Below are 14,805 nucleotides of genomic sequence, written 5' to 3'. Positions count from 1 at the left end.
CTCCTTGACAATACCAACAAACTTCCACACTATAGAGAAACTGGACAATGCAGCAAACATGCTAGCAGGAAGCTATTTTAAGTCTATCGATACCAGGGAAGAATTCTTCCACGTGACAATACAATAAGCCTGCTACCTTTGCTGAGGCAAAGACCCTTCTTAAGGGTGATCCCTTGCCTTCAAAAATCTTTTGGAAAATGTACCTGTTATCAGCTCCACAAGGGAAATATATGCTAGGGCAAAGACAGCCAAACTGGCTGGTAACCCTCATATGCTGTGGACTACAATTTCCACCATTCCTGACCATTGGTCATGCTGGGTGGGGCTGATGGGAGTTATAGCTTATAACCTTCCCCAAGGGTGAGAGCCTGCACTGGTATAGAACTGGGCCCTTCCCGTGTGAGAGATGAGAGAGGAGCATTCTGTGGGTGCAGGGCATGAATCCTTTAGCACTGCAGAGATGGGGAGAGTATCTTACATGTGTATGCTTGGTAGTGATTCTTTGTATGTAGGTTGGTGTAACGTTGCTGAGTTCCTGTGGTTGATGTATGAGTGGTTGGTTGATATGTTTGAGGTAGTGAATGATTGTGAGGGGTTATGTGGAATGGATGGTGAGTGGCTGTATGTGTAGATGTTATGTTGGTCTTTATTTATATTATACTGCCTTGTAATACTCTTGACTTTTATATTGTGTTTATGTATATGAATACTGTTCATGTATTTTGCTTTGTAAATTAATTTGACATGGTTTTTATAGTACCCTGTGTATACTACTGTAAACAGCTTCGAGATCTTTCAGATAGTAAGTGGTCATAATAATAGTCCAAAATATCTGAAGGACGCTCAGTTGGCTACTCCTCTGCTAGATGACATCAAGTATTAGGAGAAGGAAACGTTTTAAATAAGCGACAGACTGTAAATGAATCCTGGAAATAGAACTACTTGGCGAATGCAATAGATTTTTCATGCAATACATACAGAATTGTGATTGTTTACCACAAGGCAGACTGATCAATTGCTGACAAGTTGTTTTGTAGATTTAAGGAAAAAAGCTATCTATGCACTCTGTGTCTGAAAGAATAACAGGAATATAATTGCACCATGTGGTAGCAAATGGCATGTGCTGAGGAGGAAGGAAAAGCTGTTTGTTGAGGCATGAGAAAAAAGTAAAGCCATTCCATACACAAGGTGCATGCAAGGCAAGGCACAATTCTGCCTTTGATACAAAGAGAGAGTAAGGAAAAACAATGAATATTGGTAATCTGAGATTCTATACTTGGGGGGGGTACTGAGGGGCTTATCCTCTATGCTGTTTACTGTTCCTTCAGTCATCTGTAGAAAAAAAGGGGAAACTGAGGACAGGATATTGCAGCCTTTCACCAACCTAGCACCATCCAGATGGTTTTAGACTATAGCTCACATGCCCAGCATGCCAAATGAGTGGATCATGAAATGTTTTTTTATCATGAGTGGACACTGCCTCTAGATTTTAGCTAGAGGTGCAAGATCCAAACCATAAATGGGTGAAAAAGCGGAAATTTTACTTATGGTGAATTGCTGTTTGCAGACTGGAGTGGAGGACACTCTGTTGATAGGGATGATCCTCCCTCTGGGGCAGACAGGCAGGGTCTTTGCCAATCATCCGCTTCCTCCCCAGGGAAGGAGACATCCCTCTCACCAGACCAACTGGCAGAGCAAGACAATTCCTCGATCCTACAGAACAACACATGCAAGCTACCCCAAACATACCAGCAAGAACAACGCAAGGGAAAAAACCACACACACTGAAAACAACCAGGCTTAAATAAGGACCAGTAACGGCTCAGCCACAATCCACCCCAACTCAGTGGTAAACCACACAGCACAGCAGTGACCAAGCAGAGGCAGTGACCAGGTGGGTCAAGCATCCTTTAGTCCAGTCTGCAAACAGCCAGGTGCTCGCAGGCCAGGATAGGCCTGTAGAACAGCACCCTCAAACAACCACTGTGGGTAAACAAGGAGTGAATGAAAACAAGCAGCCACCCAAAAAGGGGGTAGTGGAACAGGACTCCCGGACAGTGAGAAGACTTGCCAATCTCAGCAGGGATAAAAAAATAGCACAGGGAGCTCAAAGAAGCATTCCTACCTATCCACCTCTTGGCAGGAACTGCCCCTATTTTACAAGCCTCTCTCTAGGTGCCCACAGGCCAAACCACCTGTCAAACCTATTGGTGGACACTGCCAGCTGCTGCCAAGAAAATCCACTAATGGGGGGGGGGAGCAAACACAAAATAAAAGCATGCACCACCCCTCAAACCTGCATGCTGCAAGCTCACTCCCCGGGGCACCACAAATATGCACAGCGGAGCAACAAGACCCCCATAAAGGGCAAAAACCCAGACAAGAAAGACTAAGCCAAAATGACGCTCCCACCAAAAATCTCTGGTACCGCTACCTGCAGAAGCTGATCCAAGATGGCGCTCCCATGGGCCTAACCACTCATAGTGGCATTCCCGCCAAAAATATCTGTCTGAATGAACAGCTCCAGCAGGAGAGAGAGCCAGTGTTCACCCCCACTTTCTACCTCAGCAGGGTAGGAAACCAAAAAGGGATCCACCTTCCCCTAAAATCAATACCCACTCTCCCTCACCCAACCCAACAGATGGGGGAGAGCAAAATGGAGTAAAAAACCTTGTGGAAGTAAGGCTATCTGGAGAAAGGGAACCACCACATACACAGACACCATCTAACACACTGGCGAGGAGGACTTACACCACCACTGGTCAGCAAGAATAGATTGGAAGGGCTGCAGAGCAAGCCAGACCCACGTTCTGCTTAACCCACAGTCCCGTGGGGAGAGAATAGCTCTTCATGTGCTAAATAGACCCAAGGCCAGCCTGGTAAGAGGGATGGCTCCTCCCCCTGGAGAGGAGACAAAATATTAGTTAAGGGTCCTGCCTGTCACTCCCCGAGGGAGGATCATCCCTATCAACAGAGTGCCCTCCACTCCAGTCTGGCAAATTTTAAGCTTGATCTGGTTTTATCTGGAAACAGAGAAAGCTCTATAGAGGAATTCTGTGCTAACTCTGCATGTTCAGAATTCTGTGGAATACCTAGATATCCAAACCAGATTCTCTGGTTAGTGCAGCGCTAACTGTAGAGAGCCTGTAGCACATCCCAATGGATTGCTTCAGCCTCAGACACATTTGCACACATGTGAACCAGAGTGTCAACAATACCAAGGATCAGGTCACAGAGGGCCCTGCACATGCACAATTTAGACCGAGACCCATTTTGCTCAGCCTGGTTTGTCTTCAGATAATTCACCCTGGAATGTCACCTTTGCAAAATACACTCCTTTCCCATTTACAATTCCCCTGCCTGAATCCTCAAAGCTACACCTTCCTGCTTCAACCCTGAACCTGAGAGTGTTGACAAGCAGATTAAATATGCACACCTGTGCCAAAAAGTTTAGAAACCACAGTAGTGTCTCTGCACTGGCAAACATGTTGTGCCTCTACTATTGCCAGTAGTCTTAAACGCTATAATGCCTTTTACAGAAACACTATTTGCTTACTTTACTTGAGAGATCCATATTCTGTCTTTCCCATCATTAATGAATTCAAGGCAGCTGACAAAGCACGCTTGAACAAAAGCTATTTTCAGTCTCAGCTAGAGCGAGTTCTTTTGCCGTAGTAAAAGCCAACAGACTCCCTTAGCCCACATTTGATAGGGAGCAAGGGACGGAAGCTCCCAATCCTCTCTTTAACCCTATGCTCCCCCACTCATCCATCACTGAGACTGGCCAGGAGTGGGCCTGAGCTAACTTTCCTGAAAACTGGCCTTGCTTGTTTCTCCAAAGGCAGACTCCAGAGCTTGAGAAGGGACGAGGCAAGCTTCCCAGTTCCCCCAACACAGACGCTGTGCTCAGTGCAGAGACAGGAGCAATACTTAACAGTATTACCTCAGGGTTGCAGCTGAAGGGCAGGCCTCACTCCCTACATTGCCCCCAAGCGTATTATTTAGCCACTGTTCATTACCAGGGAGGAAGTACAGGAGAAGGTTTAGGGCTGCAATCAGGAGGATACTATGGGATAGCTAAACATATCCACTGGCCCCAACCAGTTAAGATATCAAGCCTGTTTTAGGGTCTCATTTCTTCTTTCCAAAAAGAAAAAAAGGGGGGAGGGCTCTGAAAAGTTCAAGCACACATAGCTACTAACTTTTAGCAAAACATTATTTAAAGAATTCTGAGCAGTCATAATGATAAATGTCATTATTTGACCTTCGCTGTAATTTTGTTTGAATAATTCAAGTATGTGAATACTTTTCTGGAAGAAGTTGACCCTTGCACACAAATCTAAGGATAGAAAAAGCAATGACTTACAATTTTGGCATTTTTCCCGCTTTTCCTCAGCTGCTGAACAGCAAAAGCATGCTCCACATTATCCATCGAAACACCATTGACCATTGCAACACGGTCATTCTCCCTGAAAACAAAAATAAAAAGCTTTTTGACAGAAGTAGAAAGAAAAAGCTGTGAAGAAATCCACAGCAAAGCCTTAGTATTAATATGTTACAGCAGCTCTGTCACGGTAGCTATAGGTCTTGCACAAAATTATCTGAATGTTTTGGCACACTCATCGTGTACTGCAAGTCACTACCTTCTTACATTTGCAACAACTTTAGCCACAGTTAATGGTGACCAGGGTTTGCTTCAAACCCATATTTGAAATCAGTTCACACTGATGCAGACATTGGCAAACCATGGTTAAGGGTGACAGGAGGAGGAGGAGGAGGAGGAGATGTGCACGAAGAGTGATGGGAACAGGGGGAGGAAACATTATCCTGCAACCTGTTTGTTCAACAATGGTTAAGGAAGGGGAAGAATTAAGTCTACAGATACTCCAACCAGGGCTGTGGAGTTGGTATGCCAAACCTTCGACTCCGACTCCTCTATTTTTCTACTGTCCGACTCCGACTCCACCCAAAATTGCTTCCAACTTCACAGCCCTGGAAAGGGCTGTAAATGTCTTTTTAAATTGGAAGCTCTCGTAGGAGCATTTTTATCGCTGCCTGAATATGCGCTGATCTTGGCATCACAGCATTTGTCTTCGTCTGGGTCCTGTGTCATACACTGACACACAAAATGTTTTCCATCTTGAGTTATGGTGAAATGCTCAACTACAGCTGACTTCATGGGGAGCTTCTTTGACATTTTGAATTTATATTTTAAAAAATGTGTCAATCAATATTTATTTTGAAGCCGGAGTCGGTACATTTCTACCGACTCCGACTCCGCCCAAAATTGCTTCCGACTCCACGACTCCGACTCTGACTCCACAGCCCTGACTCCAACTAGAACAGTGAAGAACCCATCCCGTCACCATAGAGCTCTCCTCCCCCAAAATTAGGCTTTACACTCAACACTTACTGTAGTAGCCCTTCTGCTGGGCCTCCTTTGAGCACATCTGATATAACTATAGATGTTTCCCCGCTCTGGAAATGAGGGTTATCTCTTCCGCCAGATATTGCAATACCAAAACCAAATCCAGGAGCCTAGGATAGACCAGAAAGAAGCTTAGATTACAGGTGGCAATGAGTCACGTAACAGATGACATTTATGCCATTTTGAAAACATATGGGTACCAGCATTTTGAACAAAGCAACTTTTAGAGATACAGAAGACCTCCGGGAGGCCAGGCCTGGCAACCAATAGATCTTATGTATCTTTAAAATGTGTGCAGGGGGGAGGGAGAATTCCACCTTGTGGTTTTTCCCATTACAGTGCTGCAAGATCACCTGCCCTTGGCTGACTTTCTCTTCTCCTAAAGATACAGGATCAGTCTCAGGCCAGGAACCTGGCAACCCTAGTCTTAAACAGCATCTTAGTAGATCCATGCACATTTCTCCCAGACTGCAAAATAAAAAATCGTGATGGGACTTTTAGAATTCAAAATGTTATGCATTTCCTATACAGAAAGCAGGGAGGAAGTGCTAAAGCTATTTGCAGATGGTTATGTGTGGGCCTTCATTCATGAACAGCAACCTCATTGAATGCAGGGCGTATGTGCTGGAGAAAACTGTTCCAGATTTTTAGCATCTTCAACTTACAGGTACACTGAGTAGGAACAGATGTGTGTATAAATTCACGAAGTGATTACTTGCATGCGGGTTCACACTGGAAATGGACATTTGACAAAGCCCACAAACGAAGCCTCCACACTTCAGCCTTTGAACTAGTCCAAAAAGGATATCAAAATAGTGAGGCCCTCCTGGCACCATCACTAACATCCTTTTGATGCTAGATAAAAAACCTTTTCTCCCAAGCATCTGATGAGATTATAATGATTTTGCTGTGTATTCATGGCATGTTTTTGCTGCTGTTTATGGGTCTATTTTATAGGTTATGGCAGGGTTTTTATTGTAATGCATTGTTCTTTTTCTAATATGATGCTCTTAAAATTCTGTAGGTCATTTGCAGACTCTTATGTAGCAAGTAACTAATAAACTGAATAGTAATAAATATACTAAGTAATTGTAGTAGCTCTGTGACTTCACACACACACACACACACACAAGGAGTTTCTACAGGAAATAGAGACTGCATGGGGAGTTATAATAAAGGGGCATCCTAGGCTGGTGGGTTGTTCGTTTCCCTGGTAAACCATAAAACAAAACTTCTGCCAGAGTTATAGTAGCAGCTCTCTATTGCACAAACCTGAATTACCCTGCCTGAATCTGCTTGCAAAGATCTGGGTTCCTCATTACTTTACATTTAGTAACCAAATAGAATAGGACCAGGTTACCTGAAGGACAAAAATGATTGTGTATGAGGCCTTATACGTTCCCAAACTTCCCCCTGCCCATAGACCACATGAAAAAATTGCTGAGGAGCCTGGCAGACCACTTCATGATTTTTCTGCCTGGTGTAGCAATTGTAATGCACAGTGCTGGATGTTGTATGATTTTTAATTGGTTTTCAATTGAATTCAAGTTGTAATACAGTAAAATACAATACAAAAAATAAAAGAAGGAATAGAAATACAATTAACAATCAATATGAATAGTGAATGTGGACATCCCACAGCCCACCTGAATGAAGCTCATGGACCACTGGTGACCAATGGATCACAGTGTGGGGATCCCTGTTCTACGGAAGCTTTGGGGGAGACGAACAAAATATAAAACTCTTTGAACCTAATAGGTCCACTGCCCTGCCCCCCTCCCGAAAAAGAAATAAGCAGCAAACAACTTATATTTTCCCATTCTTGCAGGTTCTGAACAGACAACTCAAGGGACAAGATTTAAACATGCCCTCCCCTCTAGTGCCGCTGCTCCAAATCTGGAATGCCCTGCATCTACTTAAATCTGATCATAGATCTGTTGCACTGCACACTGTTGTTTGGCCCAAATGGGTGATGACATCATTCTCTTGAACAGGGATAGCCATCATGGTGCCCTCCACATGTTGTGGACTACAACTCCCGTATTCCCCGGCCATTAGCCATGGTGGGCGAGGCTGATGGGAGTTGGAGTCAACAACATATGGTGGGTACCATATTCGTTTCCCTGGCTCTACAGCAGCCTTTCCCAACCAGTGTGCCTCCAGATGTTGTTGGACCACAACTCCCATCAGCCTCAGCCAGCATTGCCAATGGTCAGGTGTCGAGAGGCAGAGCTGGGGTCCCGGGGGTCCCGGGGAGTTGGGAGAAGAGGATTCAGATGGACGGCAGAGGGAAGGGGGAGGAACTTCCCCCCTTTGGAGTGAAGACGAAACAGAGGAAATGCCAGTGATAGGGTCGCCTAGCAACGGGGAGCCTGAGAGCTCTGGAGTTTCAGAATCCTCCCTGGACATTCCCACGCCCCCCCTTCTCCGCAGCTCAGAGCAAGAGGGAGGGCTGACCACAGCAGAAAAGCGGAGAGACAGTTTACCATCAGCTCCTCCCCTATCCCCCATAGTGGAATCGGAAACCTCAGAAGAGGAGGGGGTGATGCTTCCCCCCTCACCGCGCACACGTAGACAGCTGAAAAGGCAGGAGAGAAGGGGGGGAAGGCGGGCAGTACCTGAGGGGCAGTTAAGGAGGAGCGAAAGGTTGCGTGCCCGTTTGGCCCCTTCTTAAAGAACAGGCGGGAAGCAGCCCCTTGCTCTGTCAACTTTCTTCCAATGCCGCAGGACCTGTATCCCTGTATTGCTTCATGAGAAGACGCAGTCTTTGTTTGGACATTACCCTAATAAAACACGAATTACTTACAACCTCTGGTCTGGTTCCTGAGTCTCATCCTGGGCCTGACATCAGGAAGATGGGAGTTGTGATCCAACAACATCTGGAGGCACACTGGTTGGGAAAGGCTGCTCTAGAGGGCACATTTCATCTCCTGATTTCTGATTTAAGATCAACAGTCTGATGTAATTAGTAAACTTAGAGACATTTCACATGACAGCAACCATAGGTTTGCCACTGAAACCCAAACTACATGACCTGTGTCCTCAAATGCAGGTCTGCCACAATAATGCCTGAAGTGAGGGGAGTTTCCATTTAAAACAAAGGGGCATGTATGATGAAGATGCTGAACTGTGGTTTGGTTTTCAAGTGTCAGGGCCCAGCCAGGAAAGTCCTCATTAGAGGAAGACCAGGATACTCCTGTCTTGGACCCACCTCTGGCTCATGCTCCACCTAAGGGGGAGGGGCCAAGATCATGTGATCAGGATGGGCCATCTGCACCCAGGCATCGATACTGAACGGCCCCTGAGCCCAAGGGAGAGGCATCGCCTCTGATGCCAGATGGAGACCCGGCTGATCCAGAGGAGTACCCAACTACAGGCCAGGACTCCTTGGGAAGAAAGGACTGGCTCAGGTGATCAATGGGAGTCAGCTGAGGTTTGGGGTGTGGTTCAGCAGCTCCAACATTAAACCCCCATTGCTAGGCTGGAAGGGCTGCTGGAACAATGTCTATACACCAGCTCTATGCCTGCCCTGTCTAAAGACAGACACTGATTTTATGCCTTCTGCATTAAATTTTACTTTTGTAGTCCCTTTAGTATGTGCGTGTGTGTATATTGTATTTTATGTATTTAATTTTTTGTGTGTGTGATTTTACTGTTTACAATTTTATTATGTAAATGTTTGATTTTATTTTTGTAAGCTGCCCTGAGTGCCCTATTATAGGGTAGAAGGGCGGGATAGAAATAATGGACTGGATGAGAGCTAATAAAATGAGACTCAATCCAGACAAGACTGAGACACTGTTGGTGAGTGCCTCCCCTGCCCAGATGGTGGATGTTCACCCTGTTCTCCCCCTTGAAGGAACAGGTTCGTAGTCTGGGAGTTCTTTTCGATCCTTCCTTGTCTCTTGAGGCGCAAGTGGCCTCGGTGGCAAGGAATGCGTTCTACCACCTTCGGTTGGTAGCCCAGCTACGCCCCTATCTGGACAGGGATGACCTCGCCTCAGTTGTTCATGCTCTGGTAACGTCTAGGCTGGATTACTGTAATGCGCTCTACGTAGGGCTGCCCTTGAAGACAGTTCGGAAGCTTCAGCTAGTGCAAAACGCAGCAGCCAGACTGCTGACGAGGACCAGCCGGTCAGCACATATAACACCTGTTCTGGCCCGTTTGCACTGGCTACCTATTTGTTTCCGAGCCAGATTCAAGGTGCTGGTTTTGACCTATAAAGCCTTACACGGCTTGGGACCGCAATATCTTGTGGAACGCCTCTCCCGCTATGAACCTACCTGGTCACTTCGCTCAGCATCTAAGGCCCTCCTCCGGGTACCAACCCATCGAGAAGCCCGGAGGACAGTTACTCGATCTAGGGCCTTTTCTGTAGTGGCCCCCGAACTGTGGAACAGCCTCCCCAAAGAAGTACGCCTGGCGCCTACGCTTCTATCTTTTCGGCACTAGGTTAAGACCTGGCTATGCTCCCAGGCATTTTAAGCGTTTATGTTATAATTTAAATTTTTTATTTTTTATTTTTTTCTTTTGTTGCTGCTTGTGTTTATTGTTTGTTGTCTGATTTTATTGTTGATATTTTGTATTTTAATAATAATAATAATAATAAATTTAATTTCTTCGTTGCCTATCTGGCCAATGGCCACTCTAGGCGACTTACAAAATTGTTAAAATACAATTGATAAAATACAGTAATACAATATAAAAAACAATACATCTGCAGCAACAATATTAAAACTGGGCAGGAGGCATTACAGTTATAACAATTAACCCTCCCCGGATACCCCGAAGGCCTGCTGAAAGAGCCAGGTCTTTAAGGCTTTCCGAAACACATTTAGGGAAGAGGCGTGCCGGAGATCTTGTGGGAGGGAGTTCCAAAGAGTGGGGGCCGCCACTGAGAATGCCCTCTCTCTAGTACCCGCCAATCTGGCTGTTTTTGTTGGCGGAATTGAGAGAAGGCCCTGTGTGGCCGATCTTGTCGGGCGGCATAATTGGTGGCGTTGAAGGCGCTCCGTGAGATAACTGGGCCGAAACCGTGTAGGGATTTAAAGGTCAATACCAACACCTTGAATTGGGCTCGGAAAACAACTGGTAGCCAGTGTAGGTCGAACAACACTGGTGTGATGTGATCTCGGCGGCGACTATTCGTAAGTAGTCAAGCCACCGCATTTTGTATCAGTTGTAATTTCCGGACCGTTTTCAAGGGTAACCCCACGTAGAGCGCATTACAGTAGTCCAAACGAGAGGTGACCAGGGCGTGTACCACTAGTGGGAGCTGGTGAACAGGAAGGTAGGGTTGCAGCCTTCGTATGAGGTGTAGTTGGTACCAGGCTGCCTGGCTCACTGCCGAAATCTGAGCCTCCATGGACAGCCTGGAATCAAGCACAACCCCAAGGCTGCGGACCTGGTCCTTTAGGGGTAGACTCACCCCGTTGAACTTCAGGTCAATGTCGCCCAACCTTCTCTTGTCCCCCACAAGTAGTACCTCGGTCTTATCAGGGTTCAACTTCAGCTTGTTCCTTCCCATCCATCCACTCACGGATTCCAGGCACTTGGACAAGGTCTCCACAGCCAACTCTGGTGAAGATTTAAACGAGAGATAGAGCTGAGTGTCATCCGCATATTGATGACACTGCAGCCCAAATCTCCTGATGATTGCCCCCAGCGGCTTCATATAGATGTTAAATAGCATGGGAGAGAGGATAGGGCCCTGTGGCACACCACAATTGAGAGGCCAAGGGTCTGATACCTCCTCCCCCCACGCTACCTGTTGGTACCTTTTTAACCTTTAACCTTTTTGTACACCGCCCAGAGAGCCATTCGCTATGGGCGGTCTATAAATGAAACAAACAAATAAATAAATAAATAAATTTTAAATAAATAAATAAATAAGGATTGCCTGTCTTTTGCCTTGCCCTTTACCTGCGTTGCTTACAGACTGCTTGGCTTCTGACCCCGATTCTTGCCTGACCCCCTTTGTTTTGAGGTAGACTGGCTTTGGACTGATCCTGGACACTACCCTTGTGCTGCCCTCACTTGTGTTTTTGCTAGGGAGTCTTTTGCCTTGTTAAGGAGTCCAGTGGGAACAGGACAGCAAGTCAGATGTGAAAGCTTCCAGTCTCCTTCTCCACTACATGAACATAATGAATTCTTCTCTGATGTTTTAAATTTTCTGATGTTGCTGAATTTTTTTGAGATTTTACGCTTCTGAGGTTTTAAATGTTTGAGGTTTAATTTATGTTTAAATTTTGTGTGTTGCATATTTTTATTGTAAACTGCTTTGAGACCTAGTTGGTGGACAGCAGGATATAAATTTTTAAAACAAAATAAACGAACAAGGAGCACAGCTCATTATTATAGCTGGAAACTATGTTTCCCAATATGTCTGGACTAAGTAAGCCAATGCTTACTACGATCCATACATGCATAATCTAAAATGGAAGGAAATTTGCTTCTTGCTCCAAACTATTGGTTTTGCCCACCCAAATGTAATTGATGAATTAACTGAAACTCAATAAGGTTTCTTTAACGAGATTTATTTAAGTAGACATGCAACTCTTAAATTCTAATATGGTATGCAATATTAAGAATTCATTTTAGCCCACATGGCTGCCCCAATTTTTAAAAAGTCGCTCTTTATGACTAGACCATTCTCAGGACAGAAGCAGCTTCTCTAGGTGTTCCTTTCCTGAACGCTTTTACGAGGCCAATTCGTGCTTCATTCCACTATAATTCAAAATGAACTTTAAGCCCAAAGGAGCATGAAGATAGCATTCCATCTTGCATGAATGCCTCTCTGTATGTTGCATAGTACTTGCTTTCATGTTTCACAACTGTGAGTTGCACTCTAGGAAAACAATACCAGGAATGAAAAGGAAGGTAAATCATGTGGTGGTTTTGCAAAGAATGTCATAAAGCAAGTTTGGCAATGACCTTAAGATCAGCATCCCAGAAGCAAAACACTCACAGGAGGGAACTTATTTTAAAAATGGGCATTAGGTCTGCAATCCTATAACCGCTAGAAGGGTGTCCCATGGGCCGCAGAATATATCACATCTCCTGAGACACCACAGAAACATCTGACATCTGGGCCCAACTGGCATCGGAGATCAAATGTTGGTAGTGCCAAAAGGGGCCTGTTGGACATGCGGGGGGAGGATGATGGGGAAATGGCTTGGATCCAAAGACATCTCAGCTGCCCAACATGCCCCCAAGCAAGTCAGAGATTTTATCCAGCCCAGAAGATGCTCTAAATCTCTCCTTCTGATTTCTCTCCCATAGTTCCCAATGGGAGCAAAATGGCTTTTTTTTTTAAAAAAAAGAGAAGTCTGCAAAAATGGACAACCTTATTTCCTCTGTCCTCAGGTGTGCCCTACCAGCAACAGCACAGTAAGACTTAGGATATGGCAGTTGAACCACCTTCAGTTCCACACACTCCCTTAGGATTGAAGCCTTAGTTAAATGGGAACTTACACACACATACATCATTAAAGGCAATGCAAATCCACCCTTAACATGCCAAAAGGTAAAAATCTCTCATTAAAGCCCAGAGTCTCAATGAAACATATAGTTTTAAGTTGTTGTCGCTCTATTAAGACTGCAAACCCAATGATCATGTCAGAGAAGATATAACCATGATTATCAGACATTTGAGATACACAGTTGGGGAAGGGGCATTACTTTCAGGCCCCAGCTTGTAAGCCATTTTGAAACATGTGGCTAACTACTGTTGGAAACAAAACTAGACTACATGAGATTTTCTGCATTATTCTAAGGGGCCTTCTTATGTTCAGTGTACTATACCACATGTCTTATCACCAAGCATTATAGTAATTTCCAGTTCCAAAAGGAAGATTTAATCAAGACTTGTCACACCTTTAGTCCAATTCACAGCTGGGCAAAAAACCCCCAAACCCTAGAAATTTTTATCCTTACAATCCTGGTAAAAGCTTTAAAATTTATGTCTGTTGCAACTTCTTTTGATTTTGCTAATCCAATTAGCAAAACATGCTTGTTCACACAGAATTGGAGGGGTAATTTTGCTTCCACGTAATCCAGTCCTTTAAGAAGGTCCAGCCAACGTGTGACTGGTCCAATTTCTGTTGGTGAAAGGAGACTGGCTTTCAAGCTTCAGGAAGCTCTTTTACAAGCAGGAATTAAGGCCATATAGTGCAGTATACTATCTGTACAACTTTGGAAGACCTCCCCCCTTTAAGCTTCCCTTAAGACTGCAGCAGAGCTTGCAAAAGCTACTTTTTTGAACTACAACTCCCATCAGCCCAATCCAATGGCCATGTTGGCTGGGGTTGATGGGAGTTGTAGTTCAAAAAAAGTAACTTTTCCAAGCTCTGGACTACAATATATGTCTCACTGCACCAGGGCACTGAAACCACAAGTCTACTTGGGATTGTCAAGCGCTCATACTATAGTGACTTAAGCTTATTTTGGTATTGCCCTGTGTGGTGAAAGACTGGACTAACAAAATTGGCCTGAATGGTTGTATCCAATTCTATTATTCCTGCATTGAGCAGGGGACTGGACTTGATGGCCTTATAGGCCCGTTCTTACTCTGCTATTCTATTATTTCAATCCACAATCTATGAAAGTCAATAAAGGAGCGTAAACATATAGAAGTACAATATATGTACATACCCAAGATAAAGCTATACATTTTTTTTATGCAGAGCAAGATAGGAAGCTGTTGGAACCCTAAGTTGTCAGGAAAAGGATTTTTGAGACTTGTACTATAACTGAGTCAATATATTAGAATTTTCAATGTTATGACAGTATTATATTGTGGCTTATGGTGCAATGAAGGAATCCAACTCAACTGGTGTTTAACTGCTCTTAAATATATGTTGCATGCATTGAAGTGGCCAAACATGGTCAAACTTGCTCAGCTACCGTTCATATATGAACAACGTATTTCTACTTGTCCATTGCTCTTCCTCCAGTCAACCTCCCCTTTTCCCTGTCTCCTCCTCAGTGGGAAATCAAAAGGGAAGCACAAGAAAGCTTCAAGAGCAATAGGTCTTCTTCATATTCCCCCAGAGATCCCAAACAGAAAGACGGCGTGTAAGATTATCTGATCTTACACACCTAGACAGCGTTTGACTTAAAGGGACACTTTTTTTGTCCTGTGACCCTGTGCTTTATTCTCCTGTCCTGCGAAGGAGGAAGGACTACTTGGAGGAATGGGTTTTCTTTTACCTTATGGTGTGGAGGCAAGAAATAAATCAACTTGGCACAAGGAGAGTAGGAGGGAGAGAAGAGGGGGAAGAGTGTTCCCTTTCAGCTGCTGTTGAATTCCCTGAAATCCGTTTCTTGTTAACACAACTTCCTGTTTTTATACCTGCGCACACAGTGTAGCGAGCAA

The 14,805-nt window shown here is 44.6% G+C and overlaps 1 protein-coding gene across 15 annotated transcripts in view; it reads right to left on the bottom strand.

Annotated features, from left to right (window-relative positions):
• TJP1 (tight junction protein 1) overlaps positions 1-14,805 on the bottom strand; it is a 313,552-nt gene that overhangs the window by 68,558 nt on the left and 230,189 nt on the right. For all 15 annotated transcript variants that reach the window (XM_061595852.1, XM_061595845.1, XM_061595846.1 and 12 more), the window contains 2 exons: positions 5,414-5,538; positions 4,367-4,469 (listed from right to left, as the gene is read on the bottom strand). In XM_061595852.1, coding sequence (XP_061451836.1) covers positions 4,367-4,469; positions 5,414-5,538 — 228 coding nt within the window. The remainder of the gene's footprint in view (positions 1-4,366; positions 4,470-5,413; positions 5,539-14,805) is intronic.

This window comes from Rhineura floridana, chromosome 14, assembly GCF_030035675.1.
Source record: "Rhineura floridana isolate rRhiFlo1 chromosome 14, rRhiFlo1.hap2, whole genome shotgun sequence".
Lineage (NCBI taxonomy): Eukaryota > Metazoa > Chordata > Lepidosauria > Squamata > Rhineuridae > Rhineura > Rhineura floridana.
This window is presented reverse-complemented; position numbering and strand designations above follow the sequence as displayed.